Raw genomic sequence first — 26,352 nt, 5'->3', positions numbered from 1 at the left:
TCGATTTGTCTGTCCATAACACTTTTTTCCAATCTTCCTCTGTCCAGTGTCCGTGTTCTTTTGCCCATCTTAATCTATTTTTTGCAACTCTGCCTAGAAGGTCAGCATCCCGGAGTCGCCTCTTCACTGTTGACGTTGAGACTGGTGTTTTGCGGGTACTATTTAATGAAGCTGCCAGTTGAGGACCTGTGAGGCGTCTGTTTCTCAAACTAGACACTCAAATGTATTTGTCCTCCGGGGCCTCCCACTTCTATTCTGGTTAGAGCCAGTTTGCGCTGTTCTGTGAAGGGAGTAGTACACAGCGTACTACTATTTCTCGCATGGAATAGCCTTCATTTCTCAGAACAAGAATAGACTGACGAGTTTCAGAAGAAAGTCATTTGTTTCTGGCCATTTTGAGCCTGTAATCGAACCCACAATTGCTGATGCTCCAAATACTCAACTAGTCTCAAGAAGGCCAGTTTTATTGCTTCTTTAAAATCAGCACAACCGTTTTCAGCTGTGCTAACATAATTGCAAAAGGGTTTTCTAATGATCAATTAGCCTTTCAAAAATGATAAACTTCGATTATCAAACACAACGTGCCATTGGAACACAGGACTGATGGTTGCTGATAATGGGCCTCTGTACGCCTATGTAGATATGCCATAAAAAAATCAGCCATTTCTAGCTACAATAGCCATTTACAACATTAACAATGTCTACACTGTATTTCTGATCAATTTGATGTTATTTTAATGGACAAACAAATTGCTTTTCTTTCGAAAACAAGGACATTTCTAAGTGACCCCAAACTTTGGAACGGTAGTGTACCTGTCAGGAGGGCAGCGTTACCTAGCTCTTATTGGTTGGACACATACAACAGTGTTCCTGTAGGGTGCGCATAACACTCCAGCATGGCTGTACTCAGTCCTCTAGAAAAAGCCCCAGTTTGTGTCTGGCTGAGGGTGAGTCACTCAGTCCTCCTCACCTAAAACACACACACACGGCTAGCCCAGATTAGAACAGAGACAAGAGGGATGTATGGAACCAGGGGGAGGGGGAGGAGCTAAGCCTCCCCTCCCTCCTTTGTCTCCTTCCCTCAAACTCCAGGGCAAAAAGCCACGCTGTCAGATTCAGCCATGGTGCTGGTGTTGACCTGTATTAACCTTCATCACTTCTGTTTGGGTTGAGAAACCTACTGTAGTTTCTCTCCTCATCTGTATTGATTCTCTCAGATTCTCTCTCACTCTCTACAGCCCCAGACCACAGCAGGGAAGACAAGAAAGCACTCCAATCAGACTTCTTTATTCACTCCAAAAACTGCTGAACAATAAGATACTCCTCACCACCGCGACCACACTTAACATTCAGGGTACATTGGGGACCATTGCGATCAACTTGTAGTAATCAAATGTTGAATAATTGATGAAAGGACTTTTAAACCGAAAATTGATGATTTAACAAAACAGGCCTCTTGATAGTAACCAACCAGGACTGTCTCTGCAATATCCCATTTCAGACACCTCAGCATAAAGCTACCTTATTAGACTCCAGTGTCTCCATAATGTTTCTCACTGGAGCAGTGGTCTACAGGCGATTGCAGACAGGAAAACACCAACTGATAACCAGCTGAATGTAGTCTGCTAAGGGCTTGTGTAAATAGAATGCTGACTGCTTTAATCCCAGCAGTAATGAAGCCGTCCCTTATTTTGGCCCAACTGTTTGGCTAATAAATGATAAAGCCGGGGGTGAGGCTGCTGGCTCTCCCTCCTCCAAAACCTCCTTTCTTCATTTTGAATCATTTCTCCTATGCTCATTTTCTGCATTTTCTCCTAGCTATTCCAATTCCATCTCTCCCATCTATGGAAAGCCAGGACTGCTTCAGGCTCTCCCTGCCCCCTCCCGTTCCATCTCACTCTTCCGTTCTCCCCTCTCAGTAGCACACACATTGCAGTCTCTCCCTCGCTCACACACACACACACACGCTCGCTGCAGCAAGAGCCACAAATCAGACTGGTAGAGCACAGGACGGCAGGGGAAAATAACGATTGAGTTGTGAGTAAGCACGGTGACCACAGAGGTGAAACATGCGATCGTAATAGGTTGTTGACGTCTACGGTTAATAGCTTTCTACTTTAACAGCACTGTTCTTTTCCCTGGGCTTGTCTGGAGGACTACAACAAAAAAAGGTAGCATGACAGAAGGAACCAGGGAGTGAAAAGGGATTGTTACCCTTCCCACACAGTGGGGAAGCTGGGAGGAAAAAGGGGGTTTGAGAGGACGGGGTTGGACGTCAGATGGCTAAGGCTGCTCTCCAACAGAGATATGACACAGACTTAAGGATGTTCTAGAGCCGCATTGCTTCTGCAAAGGACAGATGCACCACGTGAGGAAAGAGGGGTCTGAATACCAATAACTGCAGAGTAAAGAGAAGAGACTGGATACTGTCCTGGGAGAAGACTGAAGGCTGCAATTAGTGAAAAGATGTAAGATAAACGATACGAAGCAGACTGAAATGTTTCACACATTTCAAATATTTTGTTCATATAGAAAACATAAGCTTGTCATCTCTAAAAACCTCGGGGCTCATGCTTGAAAAACTAAAAAAAAATCGGATTATTTCGATTCATGCTCCAGTTACCAGAACGAATCAATGGATGTGACATCCTGAACAGCATAAGCAGCAAACTTCTGTAAGTATATATTCATTTATTTTCTTCACTAGAATAGAACCCTGTGTTTATCTTAATAGAGCATCTAACTCGCAGTCTGTCCTGACTGTATTGCACACTGCTGAGGAAATGTGATTATCTGTGCCCATGTCACTCTGCTAATCCTTGCTCTCTTCATATTCTGGAGGATGTATACAATGGACTGACTTAGCAACAGTTCTGAGTGAATCCCAGAGAACAAGGATATTAACAACAGGAATGACTGAGTAAAATATAAATGACAAACTGACAAGCAACAAATTGCTCATACGCTTGTTGATTTGGGGGATGAGCTCAAGTCAAAGTAAATATGGATAGGTGGACTAAGAGGGATGGTGATGCAACAACATGGAAAAGGTGTACTAGGTCTTTCCTCTGTGCGTTTAGCCATTGATCATAAAGCACTGAAGAGAGGGAAACATATCGAAGCCAAGAGGATAACTAGGGATAAGAGCAGATTTAAAATACTAGCAGCTATAGCAAGCAGATTGTTTTTATTTAAAACACTGCCATGTACAGTGCCTTCAGAAAGTATTCATACCCCTTTACTTATTCCACATTTTGTTGTTACAGGCTAAATTCAAAATTGATTAAATAGAAATGTATATTACATAAGTATTCACATCCCTGAGTCAATACATGTTAGAATCACCTTTTGCAGCGATTACAGCTTTGAGTCTTTCTGGGTAAGTCTAAGAGCTTTGCACACCTGGATTGTACAATATTTGCACATTATTCTATTTAGAATTCTTCAAGCTCTGTCAAGTTGGTTGTTGATCATTGCTAGACAGCCATTTTCAAGTCTTGCCATAGATTTAAGACGATTTAAGTCAACACTAACTAGGCCACTCAGGAAAAATCAATGTCTTCTTGGTAAGCAAATCCAGTATATATTTTGGGCCTTGTGTTTTAGGTTATTGTCCTGCTGAAAGGTGAATTTGTCTCCCAGTGTGTTGGAAAGCAGATAGCCAGGTTTTTATCTAGGATTTTGCCTGTGCTTAGCTCTATTCCGTTTATTTTTATCCTAAAAACTCCCTAGTCCTTGCTGATGACAAGCATACCCATAACATGATGCAGCCACCACCATGCTTGAAAATATGAAGTGGTACTCAGTGATGTGTTGTGTTGGATTTGCCCCAAACATAATGCTTTGTATTCAGGACATAAAGTTCATTTCTTAGCCAAATTATTTTGCAGTTTTACTTTAGTGCCTTATTGCAAACAGGATGCATGTTTTGGAATGTTTTTATTCTGTACAGGCTTCCTTTTCACCCTGTTATTTAGGTTAGTATTGTGGACTAACAAGGTTGTTGATCCATCCTCAGTTTTCTCCTATCACAGCCATTAAACTGTTTTAAAGTCACCATTCGCCTCATGGTGAAATCCCTGAGCGGTTTCCTTCCTCTCCGTCAACTGGGAGAGGAAGGTGCCCTTCTTTGTAAGGCACTGGAAAACCTCCCTGGTCTTTGTGGTTGACTATCAGCTTTTCATTTTTAAGTAAACATTTCTAAAAACACAACTCCACTTTGACATTATGGGGTATTGTGTGTATGCCAGTGACACCAGATCTACATTTAATCAATTTTAAATGCAGGCTATAAAAACAAAATTTGGAAAAAGGCCAGGGGTGTGAATACTTTCTCAAGGCACTGTAGATGAGGGCCTGGGGGTTCTGTTTGGGAGAACAGGGTATTCACACACTAAGGTAGGAACCATTACTGTGCAGTCCTCAGTCACTGTGACTATGAACTAAGGGGGATGCACAATCCATTCAAACCCTGTTAGATATGGGATAGAATGTCAAGCTTAGAATCTAACCCTGTTACCATGCCTCCCTCTTCCCTCCCTCCCTCCCACTCAGACATACAGGTCCAAAGGTTAACCCCATACACAGACTTCTGATAATGCAGTGAAGAGCCTCTTATCATAGCATAAAACATTACAGTGAGCACACACACCAAACCCACCACAACATTTCTTGTAGGTGTCTATGTGTACCATTGCACAGCGCATGCACAGAGACAAACACAGTTTATACTATTACACAGTTATTTATAGGTTGTATCCATCATTCCCCTGGTGGGTCCTTCATCTCCCCCTCTCATTCTCCCCCACACACACACTCAAACAGTGCTTTGTGAGCGTGACAGCAGAAGAAGCTTGCCTTTCATAATGCTCAAACGAGCACAAATGTAATATTCTCAACCCAGTGAAACGCAGCAGCCGTGGAAAAGCACAACAAAGTCACATTAATCAGGCCTGTAATGTAACTCAGATAATTCAACTAGCCTTCCATTCAAAGTCCATTTGCACAGAATGACCTGGAGACTCAGTCACCCTACAAACCACTATTCTGCTTCATTAAGGACCTGCCTTTGGTAGTCTGGCTTTTAACCCAATGTCATTCCTTCTCATTAGATGGAACATGTGTGTCAATGTTCATGTTCAACACACACACACACACAGTAATGCATCAGGTTAATGGGGCAATCACAGTGACAGAACAGTGGGCAGTGGAAGGTGAGAACAAGAAGGCCCCAGTAACAGTGGAACTCAGTAGTCATGGCTACAACCCCAGAACCAGTGGAACTCAGTAGTCATGGCTACAACCCCAGAACCAGTAACAGTGGAACTCCGTAGTCATGGCCACAACCCCAGAACCAGTAACAGTGGAACTCAGTAGTCATGGCCACAACCCCAGAACCAGTAACAGTGGAACTCCGTAGTCATGGCCACAACCCCAGAACCAGTAACAGTGGAACTCAGTAGTCATGGCCACAACCCCAGAACCAGTAACAGTGGAACTCAGTAGTCATGGCTACAACCCCAGAACCAGTAACAGTGGAACTCCGTAGTCATGGCCACAACCCCAGAACCAGTAACAGTGGAACTCAGTAGTCATGGCCACAACCCCAGAACCAGTAACAGTGGAACTCAGTAGTCATGGCCACAACCCCAGAACCAGTAACAGTGGAACTCAGTAGTCATGGCCACAACCCCAGAACCATTAACAGTGAAACTCAGTAGTCATGGCTACAACCCCAGAACCAGTAACAGTGGAACTCAGTAGTCATGGCCACAACCCCAGAACCAGTAACAGTGAACAGTTTGAGGAAAACCACCAGGCTTGGAGGTTTATATCAAATCTAGCCTCACTCATATCTCACTGAAATTACACACATAGGCCTACACAAACAGAACCACATCACAGTTTACAAAATCAGTATTGACCAACATGTTTGTGGAATTGTCAATATCTAAAACTTCAAATACCAATTGTACAATCCAATACCTCTACTGCACTGATGTAAAAGCCACTGAATGGGAAAACCAATGGAAATGAAGGATCTAACGATTTCCCAATTGTCCTTCCGTAGGTCTGTGGATAACCAGCTCAACAATGCCTAAATCCAAATCACAAATATCACACTCATACTCGGCTCCACACCACTCAAAATCCTCTCGGAGGCCCTTTCCAAAGCAACACTCTCTAAAAGGTGTCCACCCGGAAATAACCCCGTTATCTCCTACTGAACTCAAGCCAGAGGTCACCAGCCCTTCCCTGAGACCCCCTGCCTGCCCTCTGACCCCACAGACTGTAGTCTGGCTGGCCGTGGTGATCTGCTCCTGTGTGTTCTCTGCTCTGCTGGGCCCGGGCGTGTCCGCTGGAGAGACCTGGGGCATGGTCTCCATCTGTCCCTTCCACTGTGTGTGCCGAAACCTCTCAGAGTCTCTGAGCACGCTCTGTGTCAACAAGGGCCTGCTGTTCGTACCTCCCGACATTGACCGGCGCACCGTGGAGCTCCGTCTGGCTGACAACTTCATCCTGGAGGTGGGAAGGGTGGACTTTGCCAACATGTCAGGCCTGGTAGAGCTAACTCTGTCCAGGAACACCATCCATGCCCTGAAACCTCTGGCCTTCGCTGACCTTGAGAGCCTGCGCTCACTCCACCTGGACACCAACCGGCTGACAGTGGTGGGGCCAAAAGACCTGTCCGGCCTGACCAACCTGCAGCACCTCATCATCAACAACAACCAGCTGACCGACGTCTCCACCGAGGCCTTTGATGACTTCCTGCAGACGCTAGAGGATCTGGACCTGTCCTACAACAACCTGAGGAAGGTCCCCTGGGATGCCATCCAGAACATGGCCAGCCTGCACACCCTCAACCTGGACCACAACCTCATAGACCACATCGCAGAGGGCTCCTTCGGAGAACTCTACAAGCTGGCCCGTCTGGACATGACGTCCAACCGGCTGCAGACTCTGCCCCCCGACCCCCTGTTCACCCGCTCCCAGACGGGCGTGGTCAGCCCCACCCCCTATAACGCTGTCATCAGCCTGAGCTTCGGGGGGAACCCCCTGCACTGTAACTGTGAGCTGCTGTGGCTGAGGCGGCTGATCCGCGAGGACGACATGGAGACGTGTGCCACTCCCGTCCACCTGGCCGGGCGCTACTTCTGGTCCATCCCAGAAGAGGAGTTCACCTGTGAGCCTCCGCTCATCATGCGCCACTCCAACAAGCTGTGGGTGCTGGAGGGCCAGAGGGCCACACTGAGGTGCCGTGCCATCGGAGACCCAGAGCCAATCATCCACTGGATCTCCCCAGACGACCGCATCGTGGCCAACTCCAGCCGTGTGCACTCCTACTACAACGGCACCCTGGACGTGCTGGTGACCCGTGCCCGTGACGATGGGGCCTACACCTGCATCGCCATCAATGCTGCCGGGGAGGCTACGGCCCTGATAGACCTGAAGATCATCCCCCTCCCTCACCGCGGCAACAACACCGTCCCCCTAACCAGCCCTCGAGGGGATCCCGGGTCCTCAGACATCTCCAGTGGGAGAAGAGGAGGGGCAGGCTGGAACAGGAAGGGTGGTGGAGGGGTGGTGACCGTCAAGAACACCACAGAGGGGGAGAGTGGAGAGAGGGGGGATGGAGATGCCAGTGCCAGTGAGCATTTGATGGGGGTCATGGGGGTGACTGCCACCTCTGCCCAGGTGCGCTGGGTCCTGGGCCAGGCCACTGGGCCATACCTGGTGTGGATGTACCAGATCCAGTACAACTGCACTGCAGACGATGCCCTGGTGTACAGGTAAGCTCCCCTCAGCGACACAGCCATCCTACAGAACCTGAGAGCCAGTTCCAACTGGGTAAGCATGAATCGATCAGGAGGCTAGATGCAAAACAAACACCTCTGTGTGGTCTATTGTAATACTGTCATGTACAAAACACCCCAGTGGTTTTACAATTGATCTGAGTTATCACAGAGTGTCCTTGAATGACAAGGACCAGGAGTGATGAACATGAACACTGACACATGAATTAAAGGAGAGCAGGCGTAGTGGACTGTAAAGTATGAACAAGGGATTTATAGAGGGATAGGAAGGAGATGGGAAGGGAGATGGGGCAATGGAAGGAGAGCGAGAGAGCGAGAGAGAGAGAGAAGACTGTGGGAAAAGGAGGATGAAGTCCTTATAAAAGAGTGCAAGCTGCAGATCTGAGGACAGTGTCACATCCCATCAGTCTGACAAATGGAGATGAATAGGGAGATTGTGGGTTTGGGTCTAGGGAACACTGAACCCAGGTAGGGAGAGGTACCTAAATAGACATGCAGTGTTTTATATCAAATACTGAACGATTCTCAAGGACTTGTCAGGACATTGTCGACAAAACACACTAATGCGTGCGCGCACACACACAGCTGTCAGAATGAAAAACGGGAAGAAAGCCTCCCAATTCGCCATTTCCATCTCTCATCCCCCACTAAGTCAGGAAGTGATGGTTAGTCTCATACGCTAAACATTTGATGCCTCATAATATCCCATAATTCCCTGATGTCCCAATCAGGACAGGTGAACTGCTTGTTAAGCCTTCCAAGAGAAAAGAATAAGTATGCAAATACACACATTTGGATGACTAATATATGCCAAGGTATATGTAGTCTTCATTGCTAAATAAGATGGATGACGGCAAACATTAATTTGTACCGTCCCTGGGACTCCATCGCTCATTTGTTTAAACAGCATATCCCTTTGACAGGTTTTCAATAGAGCTTACAATTCATTTATTCACCTAATATAAGCCTATGGAGATAATAGCTCGCACATTCTGAGTTAATGTTCCGCGTAAAGCCCATCTTTCCAATTTTCATTACAAATCCTGCATGTAAACAACAAAATGTATTAACAAAGTAATTTGTAACCCAAAGCTAGAGATCATTTGAGGATAGTGTGGAGGAATGAGGGAGAGCAAGGGCACCAGAAAGGGTAACTGCCCGCCAGATGAGATTAGAAATTACTCAAGGTCTGCCTTGGAGAGCTCGCAATTACCTCTCAATGGTAAACGCATTCATCACCCGTATTTATATGCTGTCCAATACATTTTCATTACTGTTCTACACTTATATACACAGCCGTCTGAATCCATACGACAAGCTGCAGCATTTAGGAAGAGATTTTCTGACAAGAGCAGTCGGTTGGAAGACCGGGAGGGGTGAAAGACTTTAAAAACGGCAGAGTGTTTGCCATCTCGTCCTTCCTGGCATACAGTGTTTGGCCTGGGGTAGTGGTAATTGGGATGCGAGTATGTGTCACTGCCTCAGAGTTGTCTTGAATAGCTCATCGCTTGGCATGACACGTTTCAGAGGAGATGAAAAAACCTTCGTAAACAGACTCTGGTCTAGTCCGCCTCCCGTTTTCCTGAATATCAATCTCAGCCTCTATTGGCCTTCTCCCTCTACAGCAGAGTATTATTGATTAAGCCCATTTCCACAACAAAGGAGCAGATCTGACGCTGCCTCCTTCCTCTAGCTGGATGCTCATTATCATCATTAGCGTTTAGGAGTTGTACTGTAGCTTATTGCATTTCATTAGATTTATCTCCCTCTCCTAGCTGCTCTCAGAGATTATCTTTCTCATCTCAGCAAATGACTCAATATCCTTTTTTTCCCCCATTACTCCTCAACCCCCCATTAGGATTCTGCCTCCTACAAGCAACTCTTTCCTGCTAAAGAACCTTGTGTCTGGAGCAGACTACAGCCTGTGTGTCCTGGCCATCTTTGACGACGGGTTGTCCACCCTGGCCACCACCAAGGTCCTGGGCTGCACCCAGTTCAGCACCAAGGAGGACTTCCCAGAGTGCCGCTCCCTGCAGGCGCATTTCCTGGGCGGCACCTTGACAATCATGGTGGGCGGGGTCATCGTGGTGACGCTGCTGGTGTTCACCGTGGCGATGATGGTGAGGCACCGCGTCTGTGGAGACTGCCAAGACGAAGGCCACTACCCTGCCCATCACCATGACGACTTCCTGCCCTCTAAGGGAGAAGTGGACGTTTACGCTCAGACCAATGGGAACGGGAGAGTGATGATGGTGGCGCTGCCCAAAGGCATTCTTGGCCAACATGCTAAGCCCCTGCCATCGAAAACCAAACCCCAAGCCAAGAACAAGCCCAGGACACCGTCAAAGTCAACGCTTGACTCTGATCAGCTCAGTGGAGAGAGAAAGGCTGAGAAGCAGGGTCTGGAGGTGGGCATGAAGGGGAAAATATTCCCCCCTTTCACCCCTGAGAGTGAGAGAGTGACACTGTACTACTCCCCTGCCAACACCTCCCAAACCTTACCCCATCCCAGAGCTCACAAGACCCTGAGACACTCAGGCAAGCTCAAGCTGCGCCGCTCTGAGGAGAGGGAGAGTGACTTGGACAAAATGGTGGGCTCCAGATGCAGCCTGGACTCTGGGGCCCAAGGGGAGGAGGAGGGGCGGGTGAAGGACTGGAGGAGGGGCGATCGTCCGCCACTCGGGAGGACACGCAGCTGCTCCTTTGACGTGGGCGAGATCACCACGACAACCTGCTACAGCTATGCCAAGCGACTGAGTGTGATATGGAGCAGGAGGAGCCAGTCGGTGCACGGCATGCTGGTCCAGTGCGCCTCAACGGCCAGTTCAGCGAGCAGCATGGGCAGCGATCACAACCCCCCTGCCCTCACACATGGCTACCTGCACGCCTTCAACACCTCCAACTCCAATTCCAATGTGGCTGCCAAAGATCTGGAGGAGTGTGTTGTGTAGGGTGGAGAGGAGAGGAGGAGTGTGTTGTGTAGGGTGGAGAGGAGGAGAGTGTTGTGTAGGGTGGAGAGGAGGAGAGGAGGAGAGTGTTGTGTAGGGTGGAGAGGAGGATAGTGTTGTGTAGGGTGGAGAGGAGAGGAGGAGTGTGTTGTGTAGGGTGGAGAGGAGGAGAGGAGGAGTGTGTTGTGTAGGGTGGAGAGGAGGAGAGTGTTGTGTAGGGTGGAGAGGAGAGGAGGAGTGTGTTGTGTAGGGTGGAGAGGAGGAGAGGAGTGTGTTGTGTAGGGTGGAGAGGAGGAGTGTGTTGTGTAGGGTGGAGAGGAGGAGAGGAGGAGTGTGTTGTGTAGGGTGGAGAGGAGGAGAGGAGGAGAGTGTTGTGTAGGGTGGAGAGGAGAGGAGGAGAGTTGTGTAGGGTGGAGAGGAGGAGAGGAGGAGTGTGTTGTGTAGGGTGGAGAGGAGAGGAGGAGAGTTGTGTAGGGTGGAGAGGAGGAGAGTGTTGTGTAGGGTGGAGAGGAGGAGAGGAGGAGAGTGTTGTGTAGGGTGGAGAGGAGGAGAGGAGGAGTGTGTTGTGTAGGGTGGAGAGGAGAGGAGGAGAGTTGTGTAGGGTGGAGAGGAGGAGAGGAGGAGAGTGTTGTGTAGGGTGGAGAGGAGGAGAGTGTTGTGTAGGGTGGAGAGGAGGAGAGGAGGAGAGTGTTGTGTAGGGTGGAGAGGAGGAGAGGAGGAGTGTGTTGTGTAGGGTGGAGAGGAGAGGAGGAGAGTTGTGTAGGGTGGAGAGGAGGAGGAGAGTGTTGTGTAGGGTGGAGAGGAGAGGAGGAGAGTTGTGTAGGGTGGAGAGGAGAGGAGGAGAGTGTTGTGTAGGGTGGAGAGGAGAGGAGGAGAGTGTTGTGTAGGGTGGAGAGGAGGAGAGGAGGAGAGTGTTGTGTAGGGGTGGAGAGGAGGAGAGGAGGAGAGTGTTGTGTAGGGGTGGAGAGGAGGAGAGGAGGAGTGTGTTGTGTAGGGTGGAGAGGGAGAGGAGGAGAGGTTGTGTAGGGTGGAGAGGAGGAGGAGAAGTGTTGTGTAGGGTGGAGGGAGAGGAGGAGAGTTGTGTAGGGTGGAGAGGAGAGGAGGAGTGTTGTGTAGGGTGGAGAGGAGAGGAGGAGAGTGTTGTGTAGGGTGGAGAGGAGGAGAGGAGGAGAGTGTTGTGTAGGGTGGAGAGGAGGAGAGTGTTGTGTAGGGTGGAGAGGAGGAGGAGAGAGTGTTGTGTAGGGGTGGAGAGGAGAGGAGGAGAGTGTTGTGTAGGGTGGAGAGGAGAGGAGGAGAGTGTTGTGTAGGGTGGAGAGGAGAGGAGGAGAGTGTTGTGTAGGGTGGAGAGGAGAGGAGGAGAGTGTTGTGTAGGGTGGAGAGGAGAGGAGGAGAGTTGTGTAGGGTGGAGAGGAGAGGAGGAGTGTTGTGTAGGGTGGAGAGGAGGAGAGTGTTGTGTAGGGTGGAGAGGAGAGGAGGAGAGTGTTGTGTAGGGTGGAGAGGAGGAGAGGAGGAGAGTGTTGTGTAGGGTGGAGAGGAGGAGAGGAGGAGAGTGTTGTGTAGGGTGGAGAGGAGGAGAGTGTTGTGTAGGGTGGAGAGGAGAGGAGGAGAGTGTTGTGTAGGGTGGAGAGGAGGAGAGGAGGAGAGTGTTGTGTAGGGTGGAGAGGAGGAGAGGAGGAGAGTGTTGTGTAGGGTGGAGAGGAGGAGAGTGTTGTGTAGGGTGGAGAGGAGAGGAGGAGAGTGTTGTGTAGGGTGGAGAGGAGGAGAGGAGGAGAGTGTTGTGTAGGGTGGAGAGGAGGAGAGGAGGAGAGTGTTGTGTAGGGTGGAGAGGAGGAGAGGAGGAGTGTGTTGTGTAGGGTGGAGAGGAGGAGAGGAGGAGAGTGTTGTGTAGGGTGGAGAGGAGGAGAGGAGGAGTGTGTTGTGTAGGGTGGAGAGGAGGAGAGGAGGAGAGTGTTGTGTAGGGTGGAGAGGAGGAGAGGAGAGAGGGACAAAATGGAAACAAAGACTGAAACTGACAAAATGGTGGATGTAAAAGATTATACAAGCCATTTGGCTTTAAAGCTAGAATCCTTAACTGAAACAAAGCGTTCTCCCTGCCCGTTTTAGCCAAAAAGCTAAGGGATGGGCCTGGATAAATGTAACCACTCATTTACATAGACAGAGGTACGGATGCAAGGACTGACAATATCAAATGTATAGTTTTAACCATGTTTTAAGGCTATACAGTGTTTGCTTACATTTACTTTATTTACAAACATTGGAGTAAAACAAGCTTATATTTTGGGTTCTGAAGGGGTACGACAGTTGAACTAAGCTCATTAGGAATTTAAGTTATATTCTGCAAGAATATAAGTCCGAAATGGATGTAGCAACCAAGGATTCTAGTTTTTTTCAAAGACAAGGACTTAAAATATAAAAGCACAAAGTGCATTGCACAAGGAACCTAGCACATGCTGAAGAAGATAAGCCATGTATGGTGTGGACAGATGGGAGTGATGACAACTATACAAAATAAATGTAAAAAAAAGGTACAACGAAGTCTGCTTTAATGCTGTAAGAGACTGACTACAACCTGAGACTTGTTTCAACAAGATAAATGAAACAATTAATGAATTACGGTAAATAAATCAACCGTTACTCAACAGCAGCACGACTCGACATTGAATGCCAAACCGCTGAGTAGATCAGGCATCAAAATGGTTCATATGAAAACTGTGATAATCAGATGCCAGTCAGTGATCATGTGTTTGTTTGAGAAGACCAGGAAGCAGCCTATCGGCAAACACAGAGGTGTTTGTCTTCGAGCTGAGAGAGGGAGAGAGATATGGGGAGAAAGAGGGGTAGAGAAGGTGGCTGGGGGAGGAGATGGATGAGTCAGGGAGGAGCTCTGAGAATGCAGTACACAGGGAAAGGCTACATGTCTATTGGTGCCATTTGTCATATGAACTACTTCTCTGTAGTGTATAGTCATACCCACAAAGCCCCTCTGAGCTCACTTAGCATGAGCTGTGTGATGGAGGCCGATCCACACATCAAATCAAATGTTATTTGTCACATACACGTGTTTAGCAGATGTTATTGCTGGTGTAGCGAAATGCTTGTGCCTCTAGCTCCGACAGTGCAGTAATATCTAACAATTTCACAACATATACAGTGAGGGAAAAAAGTATTTGATCCCCTGCTGATTTTGTACGTTTGCCCACTGACAAAGAAATGATCAGTCTATAATTTTAATGGTAGGTTTATTTGAACAGTGAGAGACAGAATAACAACAAAAAAATCCAGAAAAACGCATGTCAAAAATTGTATAAATTGATTTGCATTTTAATGAGGGAAATAAGTATTTGACCCCCTCTCAATCAGAAAGATTTCTGGCTCCCAGGTGTCTTTTATGCAGGTAACGAGCTGAGATTAGGAGCACACTCTTAAAGGGAGTGCTCCTAATCTCAGCTTGTTACCTGTATAAAAGACACCTGTCCACAGAAGCAATCAATCAATCAGATTCCAAACTCTCCACCATGGCCAAGACCAAAGAGCTCTCCAAGGATGTCAGGGACAAGATTGTAGACCTACACAAGGCTGGAATGGGCTACAAGACCATCGCCAAGCAGCTTGGTGAGAAGGTGACAACAGTTGGTGTGATTATTCACTAATGGAAGAAACACAAAAGAACTGTCAATCTCCCTCGGCCTGGGGCTCCATGCAAGATATTACCTCGTGGAGTTGCAATGATCATGAGAACGGTGAGGAATCAGCCCAGAACTACACGGGAGGATCTTGTCAATGATCTCAAGGCAGCTGGGACCATAGTCACCAAAAAACAATTGGTAACACACTACGCCGTGAAGGACTGAAATCCTGCAGCGCCCGCAAGGTCCCCCTGCTCAAGAAAGCACATATACAGGCCCGTCTGAAGTTTGCCAATGAACATCTGAATGATTCAGAGGAGAACTGGGTGAAAGTGTTGTGGTCAGATGAGACCAAAATCGAGCTCTTTGGCATCAACTCAACTCGCCGTGTTTGGAGGAGGAGGAATGCTGCCTATGACCCCAAGAACACCATCCCCACCGTCAAACATGGAGGTGGAAACATTATGCTTTGGGGGTGTTTTTCTGCTAAGGGGACAGGACAACTTCACCGCATCAAAGGGACGATGGACCCCCGTCCATGTACTGTCAAATCTTGGGTGAGAACCTCCTTCCCACAGCCAGGGCATTGAAAATGGGTCGTGGATGGGTATTCCAGCATGACAATGACCCAAAACACACAGCCAAGGCAACAAAGGAGTGGCTCAAGAAGCAGCACATTAAGGTCCTGGAGTGGCCTAGCCAGTCTCTAGACCTTAATCCCATAGAAAATCTGTGGAGGGAGCTGAAGGTTTGAGTTGCCAAACGTCATCCTCGAAACCTTAATGACTTGGAGAAGATCTGCAAAGAGGAGTGGAACAAAATCCCTCCTGAGATGTGTGCAAACCTGGTGGCCAACTACAAGAAACGTCTGACCTCTGATTGCCAACAAGGGTTTTGCCACCAAGTACTAAGTCATGTTTTGCAGAGGGGTCAAATACTTATTTCCCTCATTATAATGCAAATCAATTTATAACATTTTTTACATGCGTTTTTCTGGATTTTTTTGTTGTTATTCTGTCTCTCACTGTTCAAATAAACCTACCATTAAAATTATAGACTGATCATGTCTTTGTCAGTGGGCAAACGTACAAAATCAGCAGGGGATCAAATACTTTTTTCCTTCACTGTACCTAATACACACAAATTACATTTTTTAAAACATTTTAGTCATTTAGCAGACGCGCTTATCCAGAGCGACTTACAGTTAGTGCATACATTTTCATACAAATCTAAGTAAGGAATTCACACAAAAGGGAGACAAGGAGAGAGTGGATAGTGAGAGTAGTGCATGCAGCAGTTTCCCCTTTTCTTGCCAGAGGCAAACTGGTGCCCTATTTCGCCCAATTAAAAACTGCTGATTGGTGAATTCACACAAACACATCGTGAACTCTGTCCACCGGTGCTCAAACCACTGACCTGCAGTTCTGCAACCAACCACTGTTCACATTGTAGAGCACATATGTCATGTTCTGCTGATAAGTCCTATTAATATCAGATCTGCAGATCTGGTAGGCTGTGGATAAAATTGTGCAGTTTAGACCAGTTCAGGAGTTCACCATCTCAGAAATAGCTCTGACATCCCCAATTTGCTTGATAAGAAATAAAAAGGGTTCAGAGTCCTTTTAGCCAGTCCTGATTTCATTTAGCCTCATACCATCCAACTCATTCACCATGGCTGGCTGTTCTCTGCCCCTGCATCTAAAACCCTACCCTAGCTGTGAGACGGCCAGAAGGAATAAGTGAGTGCTTTGACCTTTTCACCTCAGATGTAGAGCCAAGGTTTTCCTATTCACGACTGGAGATTTGAACAGAAAAACAGGGTGACTTAACCGGACAAAACATCTTGGACAAGCATTCTAACCCACCCATTTGAATTTAAAAATCACCAATCTCTACTCCCCGTTCCACTGAAGCACCTCTATCCCAACCACACCCTATGCTCAGCAGAAAGGAGTGTGTGGGTGGTTGTGTTGCTAGAGAAAGTGGATAAGACTGACACTCAATCCACATAAAACGACCAACATTAATCAAAATTCTTAAAAGGGCACTTTCGTCCACTACCATCAGTCGTCTACATTTTAAAAAGTGAAATGACCATTTCTACGATATATAAACAGAATTCTGACAGTATTCTGGTCGTTTTGTGGTTTATTTCTTTGTTCCTTGAGGGAAGTATTTCCTTCCCTTGAAGCAAATGCTGCAGAAGCAATCAGCAGATGCAAAGTGGGAAATAGTGCTGCAATATTAATTTAGCCAAACAAACAGTACAATTATATTTGTGTGTGCGATAAACGTGGGAGACAGAGGGAGAGAGAGGGAGAGTGTGAGGGAGTGAAAGAATGAGCGTTGGAGGGGGTTGAGTATTATTCATGCAAATGACTCATGTACATGCATGTTTAAGTGGTCATTAACAGATTGCTGCATACAGCATTAAAATCCTTGTTTATCTTCTACCTTGGTCCTACAAAGGTCTCCTCATCACACTAAACTGCATAGAGGGGCAGTTTGGAGAGGAGTGGGTGTGGGGTGTTACGGTGGAGGGGAGCAAAGCAGAGGGGGGATATAATGACAGTGAGTGTTACAGCTGTGAAATATTTAGATCCTTATTGCACGTCTCTAATTCACTATCCCACTTCGAAGCAGAGTGCAGCAAAGCTTTCAAATTCTAATGACTGGAAAGTATCCATGCATAATAATAAATCAGATATCTGTTCATCTGAGCGAGATATTAAATAAATGGAACCATCTGCATCTAGCCTGCCTGCACACTCCATCTGCATCTAGCCTGCCTGCACACTCCATCTGCATCTAGCCTGCCTGCACACTCCATCTGCATCTAGCCTGCCTGCACACTACATCTAGCCTGCCTGCACACTACATCTTCCTCTTCTCTTTAAGCAGCCTCCCACTCATCTCGATTTTCACCCAACTCCTCTCCATATCTCCCCACACCCCGTTTCAGTTTGCCATATCTCCCTCTAAAGCCAGTCACACCTCTGGGAACCATTTAGTGCAGATTAGGGCTTCAAAGACCACTGGTCTTTGCGGTACACAGTGCCAGTGAATGTGTTGGTGTTTAATATGGAGCACTACATCTCCGTTTCTACTTGTAAAGGAAGGTAGTAGTTACATAAGCTGGCAACAACCTATTGCCAATTGATTTAGACCCTCGTCTTCGCTCTCATCCTCGTGTGCACTGTAAATGCATAACTGAGGGAGGGTGGGAGCGGGAGAGCGAGGAGGTGGGAGGAGAAAGGGACATACAATAGATATAACTGTGATGGTGGGCACAGGAATCATTGCATAGTACCCAAAGGAGTGATTTCTCAGACCACTTAAGGCAATTTCTATCTGCGGGTGAGCAAGGGGTAAAAAATTAAATAATTTAAAGCGACAGCTACATGTAATGGATATTGAGCTGGTAATGTTGGTTAGTCTTCCCAAGGTGTATGTAGTCCCCTGTAGCTCAGTTGGTAGAGCATGGCGCTTGCAACGCCAGGGTTGTGGGTTCGTTTCCCACGGGGGGCCAGTATGAAAATGTATGCACTCACTAACTAAGTCGCTCTGGATAAGAGCGTCTGCATGCATCACTACAGCACACTGCAAAATATATTAGCCCAACAGTACAGTGGGTAACATGATCTCTGGAATAACTGAAATCTTGTTGAAGCTGAACTTCGGAGGCTCCAAGTCTGTTGCTACGCCCAGAAATGACTGTGGGATTGCCTTTAAAAAGGATTTCAACGTGTTTACGGATGTTTTGTCACATACACAGCCGGATTGGTGCAATGAAATGTTGTTTTACAGGGTCAGCCATAGTAGTACAATAGGTGCAGTGAAATGTGTTGTTTTACAGGGTCAGCCATAGTAGTACAATAGGTGCAGTGAAATGTGTTGTTTTACAGGGTCAGCCATAGTAGTACAATAGGTGCAGTGAAATGTGTTGTTTTACAGGGTCAGCCATAGTAGTACAATAGGTGCAGTGAAATGTGTTGTTTTACAGGGTCAGCCATAGTAGTACAATAGGTGCAGTGAAATGTGTTGTTTTACAGGGTCAGCCATAGTAGTACGATAGGTGCAGTGAAATGTGTTGTTTCACAGGGTCAGCCATAGTAGTACAATAGGTGCAGTGAAATGTGTTGTTTTACAGGGTCAGCCATAGTAGTACAATAGGTGCAGTGAAATGTGTTGTTTTACAGGGTCAGCCATAGTAGTACGATAGGTGCAGTGAAATGTGTTGTTTTACAGGGTCAGTCATAGTAGTACGATAGGTGCAGTGAAATGTGTTGTTTTACGGGGTCAGCCATAGTAGTACGATAGGTGCAGTGAAATTTGTTGTTTTACAGGGTCAGCCATAGTAGTACGGCACCCCTGTAGCAAATTAGGATGAAGTGCCTTGCTCAAGGGCAAATCAACAGATTTCTTCACCTTGTCGGGTATTCAAACCAGCGCTGCCTAGGGCTAGGATGGTATCACATTTTCGGCGCGTTCTTTCAGCCAATATGTTTTGCTTGTAAATCTGGGCAGCACGTCCTCTGCTTCTCTAACACCTAATGCTTCTCTTATTTCAACAGGTAATTAAATCTCTGGTGGTGTCAGTGCTAAATAAATTAGCCATTTGAAGCTGCAGCACTGCTGCGGTCCAATGGGGTTCGAGTGGCCTTCCCCTGCTGGGAGGAACAGCGTGACAGCGAATTAGATGGAGACATGGGAAAGGAGGGACGCATGATAGAGGGGGAAAAGGAGTTTAGTTTATGCTGTGAGGGAAATTAATCAAACATGCAAGGAAATGGAGGGAGGGAATTGTGCGACCAACATGGTTTGAACTTCTTCACCCATCCTGAAGTGATAATGAGTCATCATTAAAACACATGTGACAGTTCGCTTGTTAGTGCCCTTGTGGAGCAGAGAGGGGATGATCTGGAGCAGCTTTAATGTCTTTGATATTTTGGAGTGCTGCAAATAATCATGCCAACAAAATACCTCTGGGGCTGAAGAGAGGGTGAGCGGGTGAGAGGGTGAGCGGGAGAGGGTGAGCGGGGTAGGGAGAGGGTGAGCGGGGTAGGGAGAGGGTGAGCGGGGTAGGGAGAGGGTGAGCGGGGTAGGGAGAGGGTGAGCGGGGTAGGGAGAGGGGTGAGCGGGGTAGGGAGAGGGTGAGCGGGGTAGGGAGAGGTGAGCGGGGTAGGAGAGGGTGAGGGGTAGGGGGTAGGGAGAGGGTGAGCGGGGTAGGGAGAGGGTGAGCGGGGTAGGGAGAGGGTGAGCGGGGTAGGAGGAGGGTGAGCGGGGTAGGGAGAGGGTGAGCGGGGTAGGGAGAGGGTGAGCGGGGTAGGAGGAGGGTGAGCGGGGTAGGAGGAGGGTGAGCGGGGTAGGAGGAGGGTGAGCGGGGTAGGGAGAGGGTGAGCGGGGTAGGGAGAGGGTGAGCGGGGTAGGGAGAGCGGGGTAGGGAAATAAGATAAATGAAATATTCCAACTACAGGGCAGTCGTCTCAGTCTGTCACACTGTGTCAGGTCAACAAGAACAGGAGAGGAAGGAAACGACTGAGGACACTAGACAAGTGGAAAGGAAGAAGAAAATGGACAATCAAGAGAGAATCATGTTGGTGAAGCAGAAGCTGATCCAGGAAAGGTAAGTGTGTGGAGGGCTCGGACAGTCATAAGATGTTAGAGCGTTCCCCTGCTGCATACCCTTCAAAAGCGCAGCTGGCCATGGTGCAGCTGCTGCCACTAACCCTCACTCAACACACACATGCGCACACACACACACACACGTTTCCCAGTCAAAGGTTTCATTCAGAGCCATGGAAAACTAGGGCTGGCAGAACAAGAATCCCCTCCCTTAAATCCAACAAAAAGACATACATACAGCCATTCATACTGTGCTTTCAAGTGAACATATGTTGTTATTGACACTAGTATTGTATAAACAAAAACATCCCTCTGATCTGCAACTCTGATTCTCTACTTTACAATTCCAAACCAAAGCCCTCTTCGATACAAGTTGAAAGTAGAATTTCATTTTTTATCCTCTCCGTCACATGCGTAGACACAAGCCATCCAATCCCCTGTATATTTAGCTTCTACTTCCCACTACTACTTAATAATTCACCAATTAAAAACGGTGCCATTTAAAAGATGCACTACTGACAAGAAAGAAAATCTGGGTTTTGAGGGGAGAAATGTTAATACATTTCAGCTCTCCAGAATGTTTATCATTTACTTTATCTGTGGTCCACGGATTAGATTAAACTCTGAACAGACTTGACCTTGCAGTACATTTACATTTTTACATTTTAGTCATTTAGCAGACGCTCTTATCCAGAGCGACTTACAGTTAGTGAGTGCATACATTTTCATACTGAGCATCAGGATCAGATTCATCATAAATGCATTGATGACCTGTCTGGCCTTAATGACATCCCTTTCATGGAGCTCCTGCTTTCCACTTCTGTTCTCCAGTTGCCACTTTCAGCACTTTTCACTATGCCACTTTTCCCTTAATAAGGATCTCGTGCTAAAAACCTCTGACCATTACACAGTAATGACACATGCAGACAGTTTTAGGTGAGGGTAAAACGGGGCACTTCAAAAGCTGCACTTCCAAGCACTTTTGAAAAAAGGTTATTTGATAAGTTCAAAAAATTATTGATGACTGGATTGAATGAGGATTCGAAGCCATCCACCTCATACTACTCTCTTCACTTGAGTCGCGCGGCAGGAGATTAAAAAGACGAATGTGGACACATAATAAATGTGACACAATGTGCTGTAATTAATGACCCTACCTTGACCCCACGGACACGGAACTCCGCCAGCGCCCTGTTCATCTTGGCGGCAGCGGCAGGCAGGTCCTTCCCGCTAGCGATGACTTTGACCAAGAGGGAGTCGTAGTGGGGGGAGATGATGGCTCCCTGGAACGCAGAGGCACTGTCCAGACGGATGCCCATGCCCTCGCCACTCCGGAACACCTGAGGAATTGGGAGAGAGGAATTATTGGTATGCAGATAGAGCCGTTAACACAGGAGTCAGGAAGAGAGTAACCCCATCTATATGATGCATGCACATTTACAAATGTAGCAATACATATCCTTTGACAACACTTAACTTTTTCCAAGTTTCACGTTTGTCAATTCACTCAAATCAAATTTGGCTTGTCACGTACACAGTTTACAACAGGTATAAAAGGTGCAGTGAAATGTTTGTGTGCTAGCTCCCTCAACATTGCAGTAAAATAATCTATCAATAATAAGAGTCAAGACAAAAAAAAAAAACCAGTAATAGAAGCGGTAGTATGCCTAGTAATAGCCTGATATATACACACACACACACACACAATAGGATATACAGAAGAGATAATGTGCCATGTCAAGTATGACTATTAACAATATAAAAGTAAACGCATGACAATAGCCCCCTCCCCTGTTTCCTGTAGACCCCGATCAACTCCTTGGTTTTGCTGACGTTGAGGGAGAGGCTGTTTTCCTGGCATCACTCCGCCAGGGCGCTAACCTCTCTGTAGGCTGTCTCATCGCCATCGGCGATCAGGCCCACCACCGCCATGTCATCGGCAAACTTAACGATGGTGTTAAGAGTCGTGTGTGGCGGAGGTGTTGTTGCCCACCCTCACCACCTGGGGTCTGCCTGTCAGGAAGTCCAGGATCGAGTTGCAGAGGGAGGTGTTCAAACCCAATTAGTCAGCGGTAGTCACGACTGTAGCGGTGTGGATGTTTAATTAGCTGATATCCTTTAACAACCTCCAATTTCATGGTCCAATTAAGATTCAAAGACAGTTCATTTGAAGACTCTTGATTGAAGTTATTTTTGATTCAAAACACACAGGGTGTCAGTAAAGGTAACGTTCCAAATGAAAAGGTTTGATGTAAATGACACACAAATAGAGGGTGTTTCAATCAGTCTTGGGCTAGGCGCTGTGCAATGTCAGAACAGACCAAAGACAAAAGCTAGCCTTTCAATCAGCAGATACTGCTCTTGATGGGTGACAGTGTTGGCTTCCAAAAACACAAATCACTGAATTATTCAAGCTTGGTATTACCGTGCTGTGTTGATATCATTATTGGTAGAAAATGGCATACTGAAAATACAGCCTGAACACCAGTAAAAACGGAAAGTTTTATTTGACCAGGTAAGTCAATTGTGAACAAATTCTTATTTACAATGATGGCCTGGCAAGAGGCCTCCTGTGGGGACGTGGCAGGGATAAAAACAAACAAACAAAAAAACATTTCAACAAAAACAGACAGAAGACACTATCAACAGCAAACAGTGGATGTGTGTGAAGTAAAACATGCTTCCTTAAATAAGGCAACACAAACTAGTGACAGTGACAACTAGAAACAACATGTTTAGCTCCACAAGGGTCAGCCTCTCATCCTCCAAGCCCCCATCGCTCTGCCTTCATGTGCCTTCCAGCACTGGGATTAAAGCCCTGTTAACCCTATTCTCACTGTGTGAGATGCACTGCAGGGAGGATTCCCACACAAATCAGAACAATCACAGCCAAACAGCCTGCCAACACTATTAAACATGTCCACCTGCGGTGCAAGAGCCCCAGCTCTCGTGTTGTGAGCCGGAGAGGCTGGAAGGGATGATCTGTTCCGTGGTGTGCTACCTGTACCCACCCTTGGTGCAGCTGCGTATTTGGAGCGCTCACATTTAACATTCTTTAAATCTCTCAATTAGATATGAACACGATATGACAATCTTATCCTTAGAATGTTTTACGGTACAAATTAGCATTTTTCAAAATATTGAAAAGTAACCTAATGAGGTTACAACTATGATTGCATTTCATTGTCTACCAAACAGTAGGCCAACAGATGAAGAGCATTTTCTGATAAAAGTTATTACCACAGTATGAATGGAATCTACCAGGAGGAATGTAGCCCCACAGCAACAGTTACACAGTAATAGACAATGGCAGAAAAACCAACATGCCATGTTTGTTGCAGAGAAAGGAGATCACCCCATGGCTCCAAGACAAATCAGCTATATGTATTGAGCTTGTCTGATGCTTAAAGCTTACAGTTTGATGAAATAAGAAAATGCCTCAAGAGGGCACCAGAGATCTAGATAAACAAAAAATAAAATCACTTGACCCAACAATTCTCCTCCCCGCTCCTGCTGGCTTTCGCAGACTCTGCCATTACTCTCCTGATGTTGCCGGTAATAGGCTACACGAGGAGTCGGCAACCTTTCTCACGTGGAATGCCAATTTATCTTACAATTTCTACCAATCTGCATGCCAGTTCTGGTTTTCCTATGCACATTTTTGTGAAACAGTTTCATTTCATTTATAATTAAGTCTTCATATCTCAAAATCATTGTCATGTGGTTAATCAAAATTATATACAAATCTAAATGAAAACTATACAAATCTAAAAAGTAACTTCTATTGCCATTGCCAACTATGTAAAAATAGCCTACATAAAGCCAACAAATAAAAACATTGCAGCTTGCAGGTAGAAAATATCCTGATAAAAATAAATATCCTATAAATCACATTGGCTACACATGGCCTGTCTGCAATGAACTTGAAACATTGTATCAACTATTAACTTGGGTCCGGCCTAAACTTGCACTAGTGAACTTGCAACATTGTATAAAATATTCTGGGCCCAAGGGATAAGAAGCAGTGCTTGACTTGGGCAGGAGCTCACCGGAGCTGAGTACCGGCACCTCAAATGTTCTACTGCTTGAGTTCCGGTTCCTCTCATAGAATTTTAGCTTGAAAGTATTGTGGAGCTCCTGCACCTAAATATAAAAAGTCCCAGCACCCAAATTGAGTACCGGAACCTATTTCAGTCCAAGTCAAGCACTGATAAGTAATCAGGTAGGCCTATTTTATGACGTTTCCATTGGATGAGAGAATGACATTGTTCCCTTTCACGCTGACTGGTTATCAAAAGGGAGAGAGATGGAAAGATTTTTCAAATACATTGAGGAATTATTGTCATTCTCAATGGATGTAAAAACAGACTTAATTTGCTTGCTGTTTTAGGTGAAGAAAACATTACTTTGAGAAGCTCCACAGGTCATTAGTGGTGGTGCGTTAAGCCAAAGCAGAAATACTATCAGATCCCCAAATGGGCACATTTATATGCCTACATTTGCGCGCAGGCCAGGTAGCCTATAGGCCTACTTCCATGCATGCGCCTCCTTACTCATCATTGACAGGAGCTTTCCAAACAACTGACAATGAGTAAATTGCCAAAACTCGTAAATGGAATGAAATAAACCTAAACTTGTTTCTCACAAGTGTAGCATAGGTTGTGCACTCTGTAAACAATGTGTCTACTCTGACAATGACAACGGGAAGACTGGAATAATAATATTAAATGCAAAACAAGCTTTCTTGAGTAAGGCAGCTCCAAAATGCAGGTGTTTCAGCCTAGCTCAGTGCTTTCTGTGGTGGTGGGGCAGCCAGCGGAAAATACAGAGCGTAGGGGTTTGTAATGTTCAATAGTTGCGGCGTGATTGGCTCAGTGTTCTGTCACGCATTGGGACACTACGTCTATGAGTAGAGCTCAAATTCAAGCCCCTTGGGTGCTGCCATAGAGTTACATTAGAAGTGCCCATCCAATAAGGCTCAAGGTCATTGGCCACAGATAAAATTATGTCAAATCACGTTACCTACAGTAGCTTTCATTGGACTGATCATGTCAACATCATACTTTCGAAATCTTAGCTAGCAAGCTAGCAGTCATCATCATCAAGTCGACAATCTACTGGCAAATCCTTTTCAATCCTTGTCATATGAAGAGAAATAATGAAGAGAAATTATAGATAAAACGTATCGGTGCTCATCGGCCATTAGCCTTATTTTCAGCAAACTTAACATTAGTAAATATTTGTATGAACATAAGATTCAACAACAGACATAAACTGAACAAGTTCCACAGACATGTGACTAACAGAAATTGAATAATGTGTCCCTGAACAAAGGGGGGGTCAAAATCAAAAGTAACAGTGTGGCCACAAGCTGCATTAAGTACTGCAGTGCATCTCCTCCTCATGGACTGCACCAGATTTGCCAGTTGTTGCTGTGAGATGTTACCCCACTCTTCCACCAAGGCACCTGCAAGTTCCCGGACATTTCTGTGGGGGAATGGCCCTAGCCCTCACCCTCCGATCCAACAGGTCCCAGACATGCTCAATGGGATTGCGATCCGAGCTCTTCGCTGGCCATGACAGAACACTGACATTCCTGTCTTGCAGGAAATCACGCACAGAACGAGCAGTATGGCTGGTGGCATTGTCATGCTGGAGGGTCATGTCAGGATGAGCCTGCAGGAAGGGTACCACATGAGGGAGGAGGATGTCTTCCCTGTAACACACAGCGTTGAGATTGCCTGCAATGACAACAAGCTCAGTCCGATGATGCTGTGACACACCGCCCCAGACCATGACGGACCCTCCAAATCGATCCTGCTCCAAAGTAGATGCCTCGGTGTAACGCTCATTCCTTCGATGATATACACGGATCCGACCATCACCCCTGGTGAGACAAAACTGCAACTCGTGAGTGAAGAGCACTTTTTGCCAGTCCTGTCTGGTCCAGCGACGGTGGGTTTGTGCCCATAGGCTACATTGTTGCCGGTGATGTCTGGTGAGGACCTGCCTTACAACAGGCCTACAAGCCCTCAGTCCAGCCTCTCTCAGCCTATTGCGGACAGTCTAAGCACTGATGGAGGGATTGTGCGTTCCTGGTGTAACTCGGGCAGTTGTTGTTGCCATCCTGTACCTGTCCCCGCAAGTGTGATGTTTGGATGTACCGATCCTGTGCAGGTGTTGTTACACGTGATCTGCCACTGCGAGGACGATCAGCTGTCCGTCCTGTCTCCCTGTAGCGCTGTCAGTACGGACATTGCAATTTATTGCCCTGGCCACATCTGCAGTCTTCATGCTTCCTTGCAGCATGCCTAAGGCACGTTCACGCAGATGAGCAGG

The 26,352-nt window shown here is 46.6% G+C and overlaps 2 protein-coding genes across 2 annotated transcripts in view; one reads left to right on the top strand and one right to left on the bottom strand.

Moving 5' to 3' along the window:
* LOC121541827 (pyruvate carboxylase, mitochondrial) overlaps positions 1-26,352 on the bottom strand; it is a 107,796-nt gene that overhangs the window by 19,523 nt on the left and 61,921 nt on the right. The window contains exon 10 of the mRNA XM_041851141.2: positions 21,171-21,353. Coding sequence (XP_041707075.2) covers positions 21,171-21,353 — 183 coding nt within the window. The remainder of the gene's footprint in view (positions 1-21,170; positions 21,354-26,352) is intronic.
* LOC121541828 (leucine-rich repeat and fibronectin type-III domain-containing protein 4-like) lies at positions 795-10,790 on the top strand. The gene is made up of 3 exons (XM_041851142.2): positions 795-2,675; positions 6,071-7,790; positions 9,673-10,790. Exons 2-3 carry the CDS (start codon positions 6,094-6,096, stop codon positions 10,763-10,765), a joined length of 2,790 nt encoding a protein of 929 aa, XP_041707076.1. The 5' UTR covers positions 795-2,675; positions 6,071-6,093; the 3' UTR covers positions 10,766-10,790.

This window comes from Coregonus clupeaformis, chromosome 27 (assembly GCF_020615455.1).
Source record: "Coregonus clupeaformis isolate EN_2021a chromosome 27, ASM2061545v1, whole genome shotgun sequence".
In the NCBI taxonomy this organism is placed as follows: Eukaryota; Metazoa; Chordata; class Actinopteri; order Salmoniformes; family Salmonidae; genus Coregonus; species Coregonus clupeaformis.
This window is presented reverse-complemented; position numbering and strand designations above follow the sequence as displayed.

What these genes read in the sequence shown, in the direction of transcription:
- LOC121541828 (XM_041851142.2), top strand. Translation starts at nt 6,094, where the DNA reads ATGCCTAAATCCAAATCACAAATATCACACTCATACTCGGCTCCACAC. An exon ending in GACGATGCCCTGGTGTACAG is followed by an intron (nt 7,791 to 9,672) that starts GTAAGCTCCCCT and finishes ACCCCCCATTAG; the next exon opens with GATTCTGCCTCCTACAAGCA.